Source organism: Symphalangus syndactylus, chromosome 6 (assembly GCF_028878055.3).
Source record: "Symphalangus syndactylus isolate Jambi chromosome 6, NHGRI_mSymSyn1-v2.1_pri, whole genome shotgun sequence".
NCBI classification, from domain to species: domain Eukaryota; kingdom Metazoa; phylum Chordata; class Mammalia; order Primates; family Hylobatidae; genus Symphalangus; species Symphalangus syndactylus.
Window position 1 is genome coordinate 102,662,239 of NC_072428.2, and position 13,248 is coordinate 102,675,486.

The window sequence follows — 13,248 nt, forward strand, 5'->3', positions numbered from 1 at the left end:
AACACGTATTTTCTCACTGATATGAAAAATGTTTCAAAGATGAATAATGTCCATCAAGCCATGGCAATGGAAGTAAGGATGATAAAGGATTGCACAGCTGTTTGCAACCTCACTGTTAGTATCCTGCTGGGATAGTTGGTCTCATCACTGTAGCATCTTTTATGTACAGCAGAGGGCAGAAGCTCCTTGGCATGTATGTGAGGGAACCACATAAATAGAAGGCTGTTATTCCTGAGAAAGGAGGATGTGCAGACACTCACAGAACAAAGCCTTTGTAAAGGAAAGGCGGCTGATGAGATGGAGTGCTTCCTTCACCTGTGGTGGGTCTGTAGCCATGAAATCGCCCACTCACAATTGCTTTTTGTAGCTACTGGAAGCATTAGGCGTCTGACCTGCCGTCATCCTTGTTATGATGTCATAATCATATTCTGTCCATGTTTATTGCAGTTCTCTGGTTTGTCTGGAGTGTTTGCAAGTCAGTCATCATAGTGGCAGCTTCCGCCTGCTGCAGGATATTTATATATGGAAGCATACCATGGCAGGAGTGCTGGAAAGGTGGTGTCAGCTAACAGTTGCTTCAGCCAGATAAGGACGGTAACTTCATTCCAATAAAAACCTCATCAATTACCAACTAAATCAGGGCATGGTGTTTTTTTGTTGTTTTCCTTTTAAAGCATAGTTTTAGTCATATATTTACTAAAAACCTTAGACATTATGAAAAAAGTCAGGATATGGAATCTTAACACTGCTTGGCTAAATTAACACAATATAGACCAACAGTTTCATGCTGGGGCTTATGGGCCTCATAGGAGCACCCGTATGCTGAAGAAAGGCAAAGAGAGAACTACAGAATTTGTAGAAAAGTTTTGTTGTAGTTGCTTCTGAACAATTAGTTTTTGTTTGTTGGTTTTGTTTTGTTTTGTTTTGTTTTTCTGGTAACCTAGCAGTCAGAGCTCACATTTTTGTAAGTAATTTGCATGCTGTTACTCTACTGAGACTGAATTATGATTCTTGAGTCTGGGAAGTTTTTGTTGCATGTGCTCTGTGTTTTTCATTTTTGATAGAAATGATTTAGACTTGATTTTAAAAATTACTTCCTGAGTGTTAAGAGGCATTGACTCGGAAATGAAATTAAAGAACAAATTACCATGACTCATTCAGTAACACTGCTTATTAGTTTTGAATTATGCCCTATTATAATAATTCCGTTTTTGTGGCAAGCAATACTGGTGTGAGTTATTGCTATGGTTTGATACCAAGCTCCTGTGGTTAAAAAATAAAGCACCAGGCAATTTTTCATAGACGATTATCTTTATTTGTCGGAATATTTTTTTGTAAATAGTCAAAGAATTCTTAAATGACAAAAAATCAACTGTTAGCAGTTATCTAAACCAGAGGAAAATGAAATTACTTACATGTTTCCAGTCAAGGTATAAGAAAGGGTTCTGTTAAAGGGATGCTGCTTTAGCCAATCTTGGTGAATAAGCAAATTTGCACACTGGAGTTGAAAGGAGGGTCAAGTTATTGTGATGAAGAATTGCTAGTAACACTGGCTTCTCCAGCCTTGCTGGTTGTTCCTAGATGCCCTCATTTGGAGATGCCAAAGATAGCAACTACTGGGTGTCAAACAGCTGTGGGGCCTGGTTTTAGGGCCATGTGATCTTGTATCCATTTACTAGCAGACTCATGAGTCATTTGCAAGTCATTTGCAGGCTCTTGGAGCCCTGGAACAGCACCCAACTCAGTTTTCTTTGCTAGTTCTTTATTTTTCCATTTGCATGTTGCAGTTCATTAAAAAAATATTGGAATAGCATATGTTTACATTGCGACTTCACTCTAAAGAAAACATTTTCTTTCAGAGCACATCATGGCTCACTAGGTTGTTGTCTTAGTTTTTTTTGGAGTCACCTTTTGAGTAGATAGCAAGGCCAGTAATTTGGAGATTTTATTAGCTGTACTCTTAAAGTCAGTTTTTGTGGCCGTGATTTTCTAGCTAGGTCTCTATTTAGTAAACATTGATTAAGCCTCAGTATGAAATTTAAGCAACAGCAGATACATTCCTGAAGGGGAAGCTAAGGCTCAAGGCTATTAAGTCAGAGATCCAAAAATGAACCATGCTTCAGTTACCACACCTAAAATAGAAGCTGTGTGCGGAACAGTGGTCCTGTGATGTGACACATAAAACTTTTTTCCTGGTCGTATATTACTGTTTGGTCAAATATTAGTATAAACGGATGATAAAATATAAAACACATCTAAAAGGATTGTTTTAAAATCTGTGACTATGTATGAGTGAATATTTGGGGGCCTTGGTTTTAACTGCAAAAGGATAAGATTTGACTGACCTCTAAAGCCCTTTTACTCTATTTGCTGCTGCTTTTTAATTTTTTTTAATTGTCATATCTAGTCATTTCCTTAGGAATGCTCTATGAAGTATATTTGGAATTCAGTAATGTCAATAAAGTGTTATGGTAGTATCTTATCTGAAAACTCAGGGAATTGTTTGTTCTTGTTAATTAAAATTTCAAGATAAGTGAAACACACTTTTTTAGTTTTAACTCTAAAAAAAATTTTTAGTCCATGACTTTCTGAGCTCACTTTCTTAGCTAGGGTTCTGGTAGCACATTTTTCACAAGTACCAGTAGTTTTAGGTATTACTGGGAAATTTTTTTTTTTTTAATATTTTAGACTAAATTTAAATTGCTCAGTAAATGTCTGATACTTTTTTCCCCCATATCTTCTTTAGGTGTATACTTTTTTTTTTCTCTGAATTTGGTTTCTCCCAACTCTATATTGCTCTTCATCCTGTAGTTGAGTTTTAAAGGAAATTTTTGCAGTAACAGGAAGTAAACAGTGTGTTGTCAAATACACACAGGCACCATATTTATCGCATTGACTTTACTAGAGTCCAGATAGACATCACATGAGGATTTTTATCCTCAATCTTATTTCTGTTCATGTACTTATTATTAACTGCCTCCAATTCTTTTGAAGACGGTGAGATTTAAATTCTAAATAAACATTTCAGGCGTTCCATCTTAACATAAGTCACCAACTTCTAAACCTGGCACTGGGCATTTGAAGGATAGGATTGGTCCCTACTCTAAGGAGTTTTCAGTCTATCTGGGGAAATCAAAGATGTAAGCAAATAAATGCAATAAAATACTATAGATGTTCTGATAGAAGAATGTGAAGAATCCAGCAAAGGCAAAAGGAAAGACAGGTTGGTTCTCTCTTCTTAGGGGAAGTGATGTTTGAGCTGAGTCTTGAGGCAGGATTAGGAAGGGATGTAGAAAAGAAAAGTAGCACAAAGCAAGACTCATTGAACGCTGAACAAAAGGCCTGATTCCAGCTCTGCTACCAGGCAAATGTGTGATCCTGGGCATTTACCTCGCCGAGCTTCCATTTCCTCATTTGCGGAAAGGATGGGAGCTAAAGCACATCTAACACCCTTTCTAGATCCAAACGTCCTCTATCACGATTAGACTTGATAACCATGAAAGGAAAAGCTTTTATAGTAATTGAAATTTGTCTTTCTAGAGCCTTCTTTTCACATAATTAAATGGCCACAAGTTCTCTGTTGTGCTAGAGGTACATTTCCATGAAAACCTTTTAAACTCTTCAGGATTTTCAGTGTTGCTTGCAGTTGTGCTGTCATTAGAGAATATTACTTTTAATATTTAATAAACCTTAAGCTATTACATAAGTGACCTCAGTCTAAGGGAAACCCAGGTGGAAGAGATCTCAGAGGTCCTGAAGTCTAGCAGGATTCCTCTCTATAGCAGCTAAGTTTGCTAAGATTGTTGTCTTGGGGACTCACCGTCAGCATCTTATGGCTAAAGGAATTGTGTGAAGAGAAGGACTTATATGCCATATGGAGGGAGGCTATAAAAATTGCAATTTTCTATTAAAGCTTCCTGCAATTAGAATGGTTCATGGTAATATTCTCTTCTTTCAGAATGTTTTGTGGCCACTGCTGACTAGCTTAATTTTGTCTACCTAGTCTTCTTGCACAAAGGATTTGAGGCATCTCACCAGAATGTGAACAATGTAATAAAAGAGAAAAATTTTAAAATTAGTTACAAAATAAAAACAGATCCAGGGAAAATATAGGCAGAACTGAGACACCTGAGGAGGAGAAAAGAGCATTTGCAGATAAGCAGGGTATACATGGATGTACAATTCTTAAAATTGGGCCACACATTTGACTGTGAGCTTCCTGGCAAGCAAAGCAAAAAGAACGATTACAAAGTGGTCCACAGAAGGAAATATTTTTTTTCTGGATAAGCCAAGTTCTCCAGAGCCTTAGTTGAAAATACTGTTTGTGGGTGGTTCTTCATAGGCCTGTCTGGCTTCCTGATGGCTGTGGTTCTTGTGAAGTTGAGTTCACAAGCCCAACCTCTTGTTTTTAACATCAGTGTTTTCTTCCAGGGACAATGACTCATTCTTCCCAGGACACTGGTTCTTGTGGCATTCAGGAAGATGGAAAGCTTTATGTGGTGGATTCCATAAATGACTTAAACAAACTAAACCTCTGTCCAGCCGGATCGCAGCATCTGTTCCGTATGTGTGCTGGGGAAGGCAGAGTGGCCCTTCCTAGCTTCTAGGCTACCTAAAAATAGCCACTGCTGACTGGATGTGTGGGTGTGGTGGGGGCAGAGTGGGCATTAGGAAGAGGTTGGCACTGGAAATGTTATTTGTTGTTGGGCAATTTTGCTTTTGTTTTCTGAATACTTGACAGGATTATGGGCTTTCTTGGCTCCTACACAAGATTTGAACTCTTGACTTCAAATATTCTGAGATCCTGTGGCATTTCTGTCCCTGGAAAGGGGTGGAGCCTGCAGAGCTGGACTCCTGGAGGCTGGCTCATCCCTCTCCTAGTGACCATGGCTAGGTCACCGATGGGGACCACTTCCCACAGGAGTGTTGTTTTATAGCAGATTGCTGAGAGAATGCTCAATCCAGAGCATTTTCTACTTACAAGTTACAAATTGCGCAATTAAGGGTTGGAGAATGGGGGTGGGGGAAGCAAAATAAAATCTGCTAAATACTAAATGTGTATCTTGCCTCCTAAATATTATAAATGAACTTTATCAGATCACTCTGAGTGCCATCTTTTGTAGCTTAAATGCTGACATTCAAACACCAGTGTTAATTGCTCACTTGCCATTTGTTTCATATGCACTCTAAACTTATTGTCCCAATTTTATATCTATTATTTCCTGTCTAAATCCTTTCTGAGTTCCTCCTTTTTTCTTCATTTTAATAAGTTCAAATTTTCATCTGTTTTTATTGCAGTCAGTCTCAATAGAAGTTCAGGTGTCAGCCCTATGCTGTTGCTTTGATTAGGAAGCAAAAGTGGCTGAAGGGTATGGCATAGGATGTACTTATAAGGCATGGGACGTAAGCCACCCATCTGTCCATAATCAAATGGCACAGTGAGTGGGACCAATTCAATGTAGGAGAGTGTGCAAAAAGTAATCCGATGATCTCCACTACCCCAGGTTTCGGTGTTGCTTATTCACTGCAACTAATAATCTGGGTGTTATTAGGCAACCAGACCTTGAAAAACGGTGATTAAATGCAGACAATTCTTGGTTTGAGTGAACCAAGCTATTGACAAAATGTAGCTGCATTCTCAGTTCAACTGCAAAGCATTTAAAAGAACCTTGCTTCCAGAGCATATCTATCCAGAAGACAGCTTTAAAAAACCAAAATAGGTCAGGGCCGTTTTTGTTTAAATGGATGTAGGCTTAACTGATTATTCCTATAATAAAAGAAGTTTCCAGGGAGATATCCCAGAGCATTCAGTTGAGTCTTCCACCCAGCATAGGTGTCCCACAACCAGCTCTGTTTTACTCCTGGGTTACTTTGGGAAAGGATAATAGAACTTCTATCACTCTTAGCCTTTAACTTCTATATTCCCTCTCCCCACACACAAAAATTCACTTTCTGCTATTTCAGTGTTAAGATAGTCTTCAAAGAACTTTCCAAACAGGTCTAAGGAGATAGCTTAACCCTGCTTATTCCTTGAATACCAATAGAGAAGAAGGTAAATAATTCACAAATTTCTCTGTGCCCAAAGATATTCCTGAAACAAGTCACGGCCAGGCGCGGCGGCTCACGCCTGTAATCCCAGCACTTTGGGAGGCCGAGGGGGGCAGATCATGAGGTCAGGAGTTTGAGACCATCCTGGCTAACATGGTGAAACCCTGTCTCTACTAAAAATACAAAAAATTAGCCGGACGTGGTGGCGGGCGCCTGTAGTCCCAGCTAGTCGGGAGGCTGAGGCAGGAGAACGGCGTGAACCCGGGAGTCAGAGGTTGCAGTGAGCCGAGATCGAGCCACTGCACTCCAGCCTGGTTGACAGAGTGAGACTGTCTCAGAAAAAAAGAAGTCACTTTCTAGGCTTGTCAGAGAGAAAGTGGGTGTATCCATTACTCATGGTCTAACACAGGGGTACTGTTCAGTTCTGCTGACAAGTTGTATGCTGAGCAGTTTTTGTCCTTGTTTTTTGTTTGTTTCATATTAGCTCTAGAGGACAAAATCCCAGTCCTTGGCACAAACTCAGGAAATGGAAGCCGGAGTCTGTTTTTTGTGGGGCTGCTAATTGTGCTGATTGTCAGCCTGGCACTGGTTTTTTTCGTTATATTTCTAATAGGTAAGTGCCACCACAGGTTTATTTTTAATTACTTGTATGCATTTATTCATAGCTGGTTAACGTTGCTCCCGCAAAGTTTGCACCCTCCAGTCAATGCTTCCTGGTCATCAATGCTTACGCTGAAAGAAGAAGGAATGCCTTGAGTGAACCCCACTGGCTGAGGACAGGGTCCCTTGGGCACAAACCCACTGCAGAAGCCCATAGTGCCAGAAGTCCATGAATATGTATGTTAAATAATTCTATAGCACTTTAATTTCTCACTTGGAGCCTCTAGCTGCCCAAAGGAAGGCAACTTATTCTGGTTGATTCTAGCTTTACTTTATCCAATGCCTAGATTTCTCCACTAAATTCAGATCTATAACATCGAAACATTGAGGTTTCGAACTGAACTCGCTCCCAGGTTTTCTCACTTGCATATCATCCTAGACATCAATGAGAAGCACTTGAGGGCTTGTGCAAGGCCCCAGAGACAGTGTTGGAGATGTATAAAGGTGGCTTCTTTCCAATTTGATCCTGTCCAGGCAACCTGCTCCTAATATAACCTGCTTTGTCTGCTCCTGGCCTGGGCCATGCATGTTGTGACCTTGAGTGGTGACTCAGGCTCCCCCACCTCAGCTTCTCAGTCAAGAGATCCTTCAAGCCTTCAGCACCACCCTCCTCTCTGCCTTGGATGTGGGAGGGGTGCTGTCCACCTGGGGTGCTGTCCTCCCGTTCTGAGCATTGCCTCTTCCCACAGAGCCCACCAGTTTCCTCTCTCTTCTGGAATTATTTTGATTCTCTTCCAGATGACTTAAGAGCAGACAGAGCCTAAGGGAAGGTGTCATCTTTGATATCTTTTTGCCTGGGTGCACTGCACTGTCATTTCTTTCACCCTTGAGTGCTTTGTAGCCTTTGGAAGGGCTCTAATTTAATTTCATTCAGGATTAGAGGAGGCAGAGGTGATGATGACGATGAGAGGAGACAGGTGGGCAGAGTTCATGATGACCCTTTCACCGCTTCCAATCCTATTTCCTCCCCCAAAGACTCCTCCCTCCTTGCAGCTTGAAGGTCTTTATCTAGCCTCTGGAGAAAAGGGTTGGGACTGGGAGGGAGGGGTCATGTTTAATTGCTTCTCTTGCACCGGGCTGATGACCTTTTGCATTTAGAAGCTAACATGTGCACTATTTTTACAATAGTTGCAAACTTGCATCTGATGATCAATTAGGGGAGGCTTGGCTACTGAACCAGCAATGCCAGAAAGAGCACACAGGCTAGTATTCTGAACCATTACTCCAACATAAATTAATACTGGGCATGTCATCCTGCCACACCTGCCTGGGGGTAATGACCGAGTTAAACTATTAGGAAATTTTAGGTATGTCTACAGACATGTGAACAACCCTCCGCCAAATTCTTTTTTCTGTGAGATAAGTAGCAAGATTGAGGGAAATAATACTGAATGCTATATATTGAGTCATTACTCTGTCCCGGACACTGTGCTAAGCCCTTGATACCTCTTTGCCCACAACCTCATAACAACTCTGTATTGTAGAATCCATTATTATTATTATTATTATTATTATTATTATTTATTTTTTTTTTTTTAAGATGAAATCTCACTGTTGCCCAGGCTGGAGTGCAGTGGCATGATCTCAGCTCACTGCAATGCCACCTCCCAGATTCAAGCGATTCTCCTGCCTCAGCCTCCCAAGTAGCTGGGACTACAGGTGTGAGCCACCATGCCCAGCTAATTTTTGTATTTTTAGTAGAGATGGGGTTTCACCATGTTGGCCAGGCTGGTCTCGAAATCCTGACCTCAGGTGATCCTCCTGCCTCGGCCTTCCAAAGTGCTGGGATTATAGGTGTGAGCCACCATGCCCAGCCAAATCCATTATTATTTTGGTTTTACCAATGCTGAAACTGAGATTTAGAGAGATCTATTAATGTGCCCAAGGTCATGTTGCTAATAAGTGCCAAACTGGGGCTCAAGGACGCTCCACTTGACATCAAAGACTATGTACTTTATCAACATCACTATGTTCCACTTTTATGAATAAGATTTATTTTATATTTGCCTTGAGTGTTTTTTATTGACAACAAAGTCATATTAAATGAGAAACAGAAAGATCAGGTGAATAAAGAAGTGTGTCTTTTTATTGGATAATTGCTCTGTGTTAGATACATTAAGTTTATTATCTTAAATCCTTCCTCTAGCCATCTTAGAAAATTTAACTCTGATAAGCAAACCTCAAAGTGTTCCATTCTGCATCTTATTGCCAAAGGTCCTGTGTATTTGGAAAATATTGTTCCATTCTAATGGGTGGTCTGAGGGAGAATTATTACACATTCATTTTGGGCTGGTAATTCAGAACAAGCAGACTTATGTCAAAATAGGCTGGAACCCAAAGAATGTAATTTCTCAAATGAAGAGCAAAAACCTTTTTCTGAGAATGGGTCTCAAAATAAATCAACATAGCAATCACTTCTGGGAGGATAATCAAACATGCTGACAGTTTCCTTTGGTTGCTCACAGCAAGGTCTTTTTTAGCTATAATTGGTGTGAAGTTGCCAAAGGTAGTCTAGGTTGGCACCAAGAGATTGTAAAAACAATTCACTGGATAGGCAACTTCAGCCTTCACCAGTTTCTCTCCTGGGCTTCTGGCATGTGTGGATATGGGAACAGGGGATTTACCAAGAGTGTCTTTCAGCATCAGCTGAGCACCAACATGGGGATCTGATGAATTTCAGTGGAACACAGTGGAAACCAATGTAACACAGTCTGTTTTCTGTTTTGAAGTTCAAACTGGAAACAAGATGGATGATGTGTCAAGAAGACTAACAGCTGAAGGAAAAGACATAGATGATCTTAAGAGAATCAATAACATGATCGTAAAGCGACTCAACCAACTCAACCAACTGGACTCTGAACAAAACTAAAGAAATGATTTTCTGAAAGCACCTGCTAACACCTTGAGCTTCTTACTTTCCTGGGAGTGTACAGGGTTAGGAACTGAGAAAGTGCACTTCTTCAGGCAACAGATGATCTGGTCAGGGAACCCACCCCTGGGGCCCACTTTTTGTGCAAAATGGGAGCAATTCCAAGGCAAGTGGGTATGGGAATAGCAACTAAAAAGGGGTGAACTTGTCTCAGCCCCCTTTTATGGTAGGGAGCTTCAACTTTAATTGGGTAGGCAGCTAGCAGGGAGGAGAATCAACAAAGCAAGATAACTTGACTATGTACGTCCAACTTCTTACAGAAGGAGCTTTGCTACCAGAACAAGTTCACCGTGTCAGTGAAGTTCATGACACCTCATACACCTTTACAGATGTCTGGGAAAGCCTGAGAAATTCATTGAGTTTTATGTGTTGAAGGGAACCAGGTGATTACTCTTTTCAATAAGAGGGATTCTGCTCAGGTGATTAGACTTTGACTCTATTTCCCCAGGGACAGCGATGGGTGGGCCCCAGAGCTAGTTGCTGTCTGGTGTTTGCTGGTGAAAACATGAGCAGTAGTTATGTGGGGTTGGGGGTCAAAAGGGAAAGCCTAATTAATTCAGCTAATGTTTATTAAGCTCCTACTCTGTACAAATCACTCTACTCAAGAGGAGCTTACATAACAGTGCAGGATAAAGAAAGGAGATGGACAGTTATATGTAATTATATAAGCTTTGTGTGTTTTGTTTCTCATGGAAAAAGCACTTTGGTACCGTGCTGATTGATTTGGAAGAAATCTGATAGATTTGTGGCCTTTGCTAAATTACACTAGGAAATTATGTAGTTAGAATATTTGGAACCTGCATTAGTTCCAGCAATGAAAGTAAGACACACAGCATATGACATAAGGTACAGTGTGAAATAAATGAGTTTAAAAAGCATATGAGTCTTAGAAAATCTTTTATTTAATATAAAAATATTCTACCAGTCAATTGAAGAAGTATTATGATTCTATCATTTTGGATTGATCAAAAACATTTGGGTTTACCAGGATATTAAGCATTCACTTTACAATACTAAATAGTTAATGAAATAAACACATTTTGCTTATCCAGTTTTGCACTCAAAAACCATTTGTATTGATACTCTTTTTCTTAAAATTGATAGATATCGTGCAGAACATTGTTAAAATGTGAAATTTGCAATTATTGGAAAATCTTTTTTGACCTATTAATAGGGTATGGCAAAAATCATTTGTTATCACGATTTGTTGTAAAGTTGTTTCAGAAACTGATGATCTGATGCAACAACTCTTTGAAAAAAAAACCACATTTCTTTCCTTTCTGTATGCCTTATTATACTTTTCTCTCTTTAATATCTAAACAGTGGATATATTTCATCCCCAGTGATAACCTTTATTCCAAGAAATTTATGGTTTTTACAACATAAAATAGTGTCTGATAAATCATTTTATTCATCTTTTTGGAGCCGATGTTTTTTATCTGTACTGTCCTGCCTGTATTGCACAGACAGAGGTGTGGTGATGCCTCTGACCCTCACAGCCTGGAAGACTTCAGTCACCACAACTCCTGGTATTGGGTATTCGATTCACAAATTAACAACTTCCATTGGACGTGTTTAAAACGTATTGGCTGGCTACAGATAATCTTATGGTAGTCAAATACAGCGGTTAAGAACATGGGTTTTGGGATCCAACATCCTGGTTTGAATCCTGGTGCCACCACTTATTGTGACTTTGGGGAAATTAACTTAATTTTTTGTGTTCAGTAAAATTGAATAATTAGAAAATCGATTTCATAGTATTATTATGAGGCTTAAAAAAGGTTATAAATATAAAGGACTTAAAAATATAAAGGACTAACTCAATAAATGTTAGTTGTTATTATAATGATATTATTGTTAAAAGTAGTAGGCGTGGCATAGTGGAAATAACCGGCTACATTTAAACCTCTATTGGTGAGACTAAGGACCAAACATTTTTTTTGTGGCATGGTTTAAGATGATAGCCACCCTGATCTCTTCTGAGCAAGGATGATGGGGTGAGAGTCTTTTAGCAAAATAACTCGTTAAGTTACGGTATAACAGGCGATCAGTATAAGCAGGAAGGTTTGTTGTTTTCCAAATGATCTAGTCTGAATAACATAAGGATCCACATTCACCTACCTGCAATGGAGCCAGGAACCTGTCTGTCTGCCCGGGGCTAAAGGCTTGACCCACAGGGTGCACTGGGAGGAGGGAGTGGGACACTAAAGGTAAGGCCCAGGAGAAGCAAAAGGAATAGAAGGAACAGCTGAACCAAGACATGTCCTGATAGGAAAAGAAAAGAGAGTATTGTACCATTCTTTGGACTTTGGCTGTGTTCACAAGAGGCTGAGAGAGGGATGATTGTTCTAGTAACAGACTTTATCTGCACACCCTTCCTGATGTCGCCAGCCCTTATGGGAGGATCACACATATCTTCTGACTCCAGGTCCCATGTCACGTACTTTGTATTCTGCCATGAGGACCCTGGAAGAATTTTCTTATAGCCCCACAAATTGTTCTGTCTTGGTAACCACCTATAGGTGGGCCTGGCCCAGCTCTGCATACCATGCACTGCTGTGACACCTGGAGGCTGTTGGGTCTTGGAGCTACCTGGAATTAGGAGGCTCTGGCTTCTAGTAAGGCCACTGAGCTGCAACCTAAGGGGTACAGGGTACTTACTTATCACTCAGGGATAGACCAGGGTCAACTGGCCAGGACTCTGTCAATGAGCACCAATCCCCAAAGCAAGAACAAAGCAACAAGGAGATATGAAAATAACACAAAACAACTGTTTTGTTCTGGGTAACAATAGCCTGGGGAAAAGGGGAGAATCTTGGTGCACATGTCATTTGGACTAACTGAGGTATCTTGGAATATATTGTGCAAACCATCATGTTATAACAAATTTTTATTGCTTAGAAAAAAGATTAATGGAAACAAGTTCTCCTTGAGTCAGGGCATAAAAATAATTTTATTCCAGCTTAACATAATGACCCTATTTATATTCAGGAGAGAAGGATAAGCAAAAGAGATCGATCATCAGAAAAGACTGGTAGTCTAGCTCCTCTGTGAATGAGTTTGCCCCCAAGAAGCTGTGAAAAGAAGAGAGAGCCTTAGAACTGTGGTCAGGCAGTGTATTTTCTTTTAAGGAAAAATAAAAATGTTCTTATTGGAATCCGTGCAGCCACTTATTTGGTGAAGATAACTTCTCAGTAATTTTTTTTTCACATAGGGAAAACATTACTGAAATGTAATTCTACTTTTTATGAGGATGAAAATGGTTTTTTAAAAAGCAATGAAAAAACAACACAGAACAAAATTCCATTTAATAAATGGGTACTAAGCATATACACTGTGCCCAGCATTGGTGCCATGCTGTGCTGGACACTACAAAGGGTGTCAGAGGCAGCAAAATCATGGTCCCTTCAAAGAGGCTTCTGATCTGGTCATGCAAATAAGCCATGTACAGGCAATCAGTAATGATCTGTAACCATGAATCAGAAATAGCAGTTCCTCAGTGTGCCCATCCGAGTATCACTTGAGAGGCTGGAAAGACCCTGATTCTTGGACTGTGGCCTCGGCTATTCTGACTTAGCAGGCATGGGGTGGGACTAGGAATTCCTGTTATG

General features: G+C 40.1%; 1 protein-coding gene across 1 annotated transcript; it reads left to right on the forward strand.

Moving 5' to 3' along the window:
- The first annotated feature begins 279 nt into the window (after positions 1-279).
- LSMEM1 (leucine rich single-pass membrane protein 1) lies at positions 280-10,688 on the forward strand. Its single transcript, XM_055281413.2, has 5 exons — positions 280-320; positions 448-594; positions 4,432-4,563; positions 6,533-6,661; positions 9,438-10,688. The coding sequence occupies exons 3-5, from the start codon at positions 4,437-4,439 to the stop codon at positions 9,575-9,577; spliced, it is 396 nt and encodes a 131-aa protein (XP_055137388.1). The 5' UTR covers positions 280-320; positions 448-594; positions 4,432-4,436; the 3' UTR covers positions 9,578-10,688.
- The last annotated feature ends 2,560 nt before the right edge of the window (positions 10,689-13,248 follow it).

Excerpts from the sequence above, each read along its gene's own strand:
- LSMEM1 (XM_055281413.2), top strand. The coding sequence starts at position 4,437 with ATGACTCATTCTTCCCAGGACACTGGTTCTTGTGGCATTCAGGAAGAT. Across the intron at positions 4,564-6,532 it reads CGGATCGCAGCATCTGTTCC|CTCTAGAGGACAAAATCCCA; the intron begins GTATGTGTGCTG and ends GTTTCATATTAG. Across the intron at positions 6,662-9,437 it reads TTTCGTTATATTTCTAATAG|TTCAAACTGGAAACAAGATG; the intron begins GTAAGTGCCACC and ends TCTGTTTTGAAG.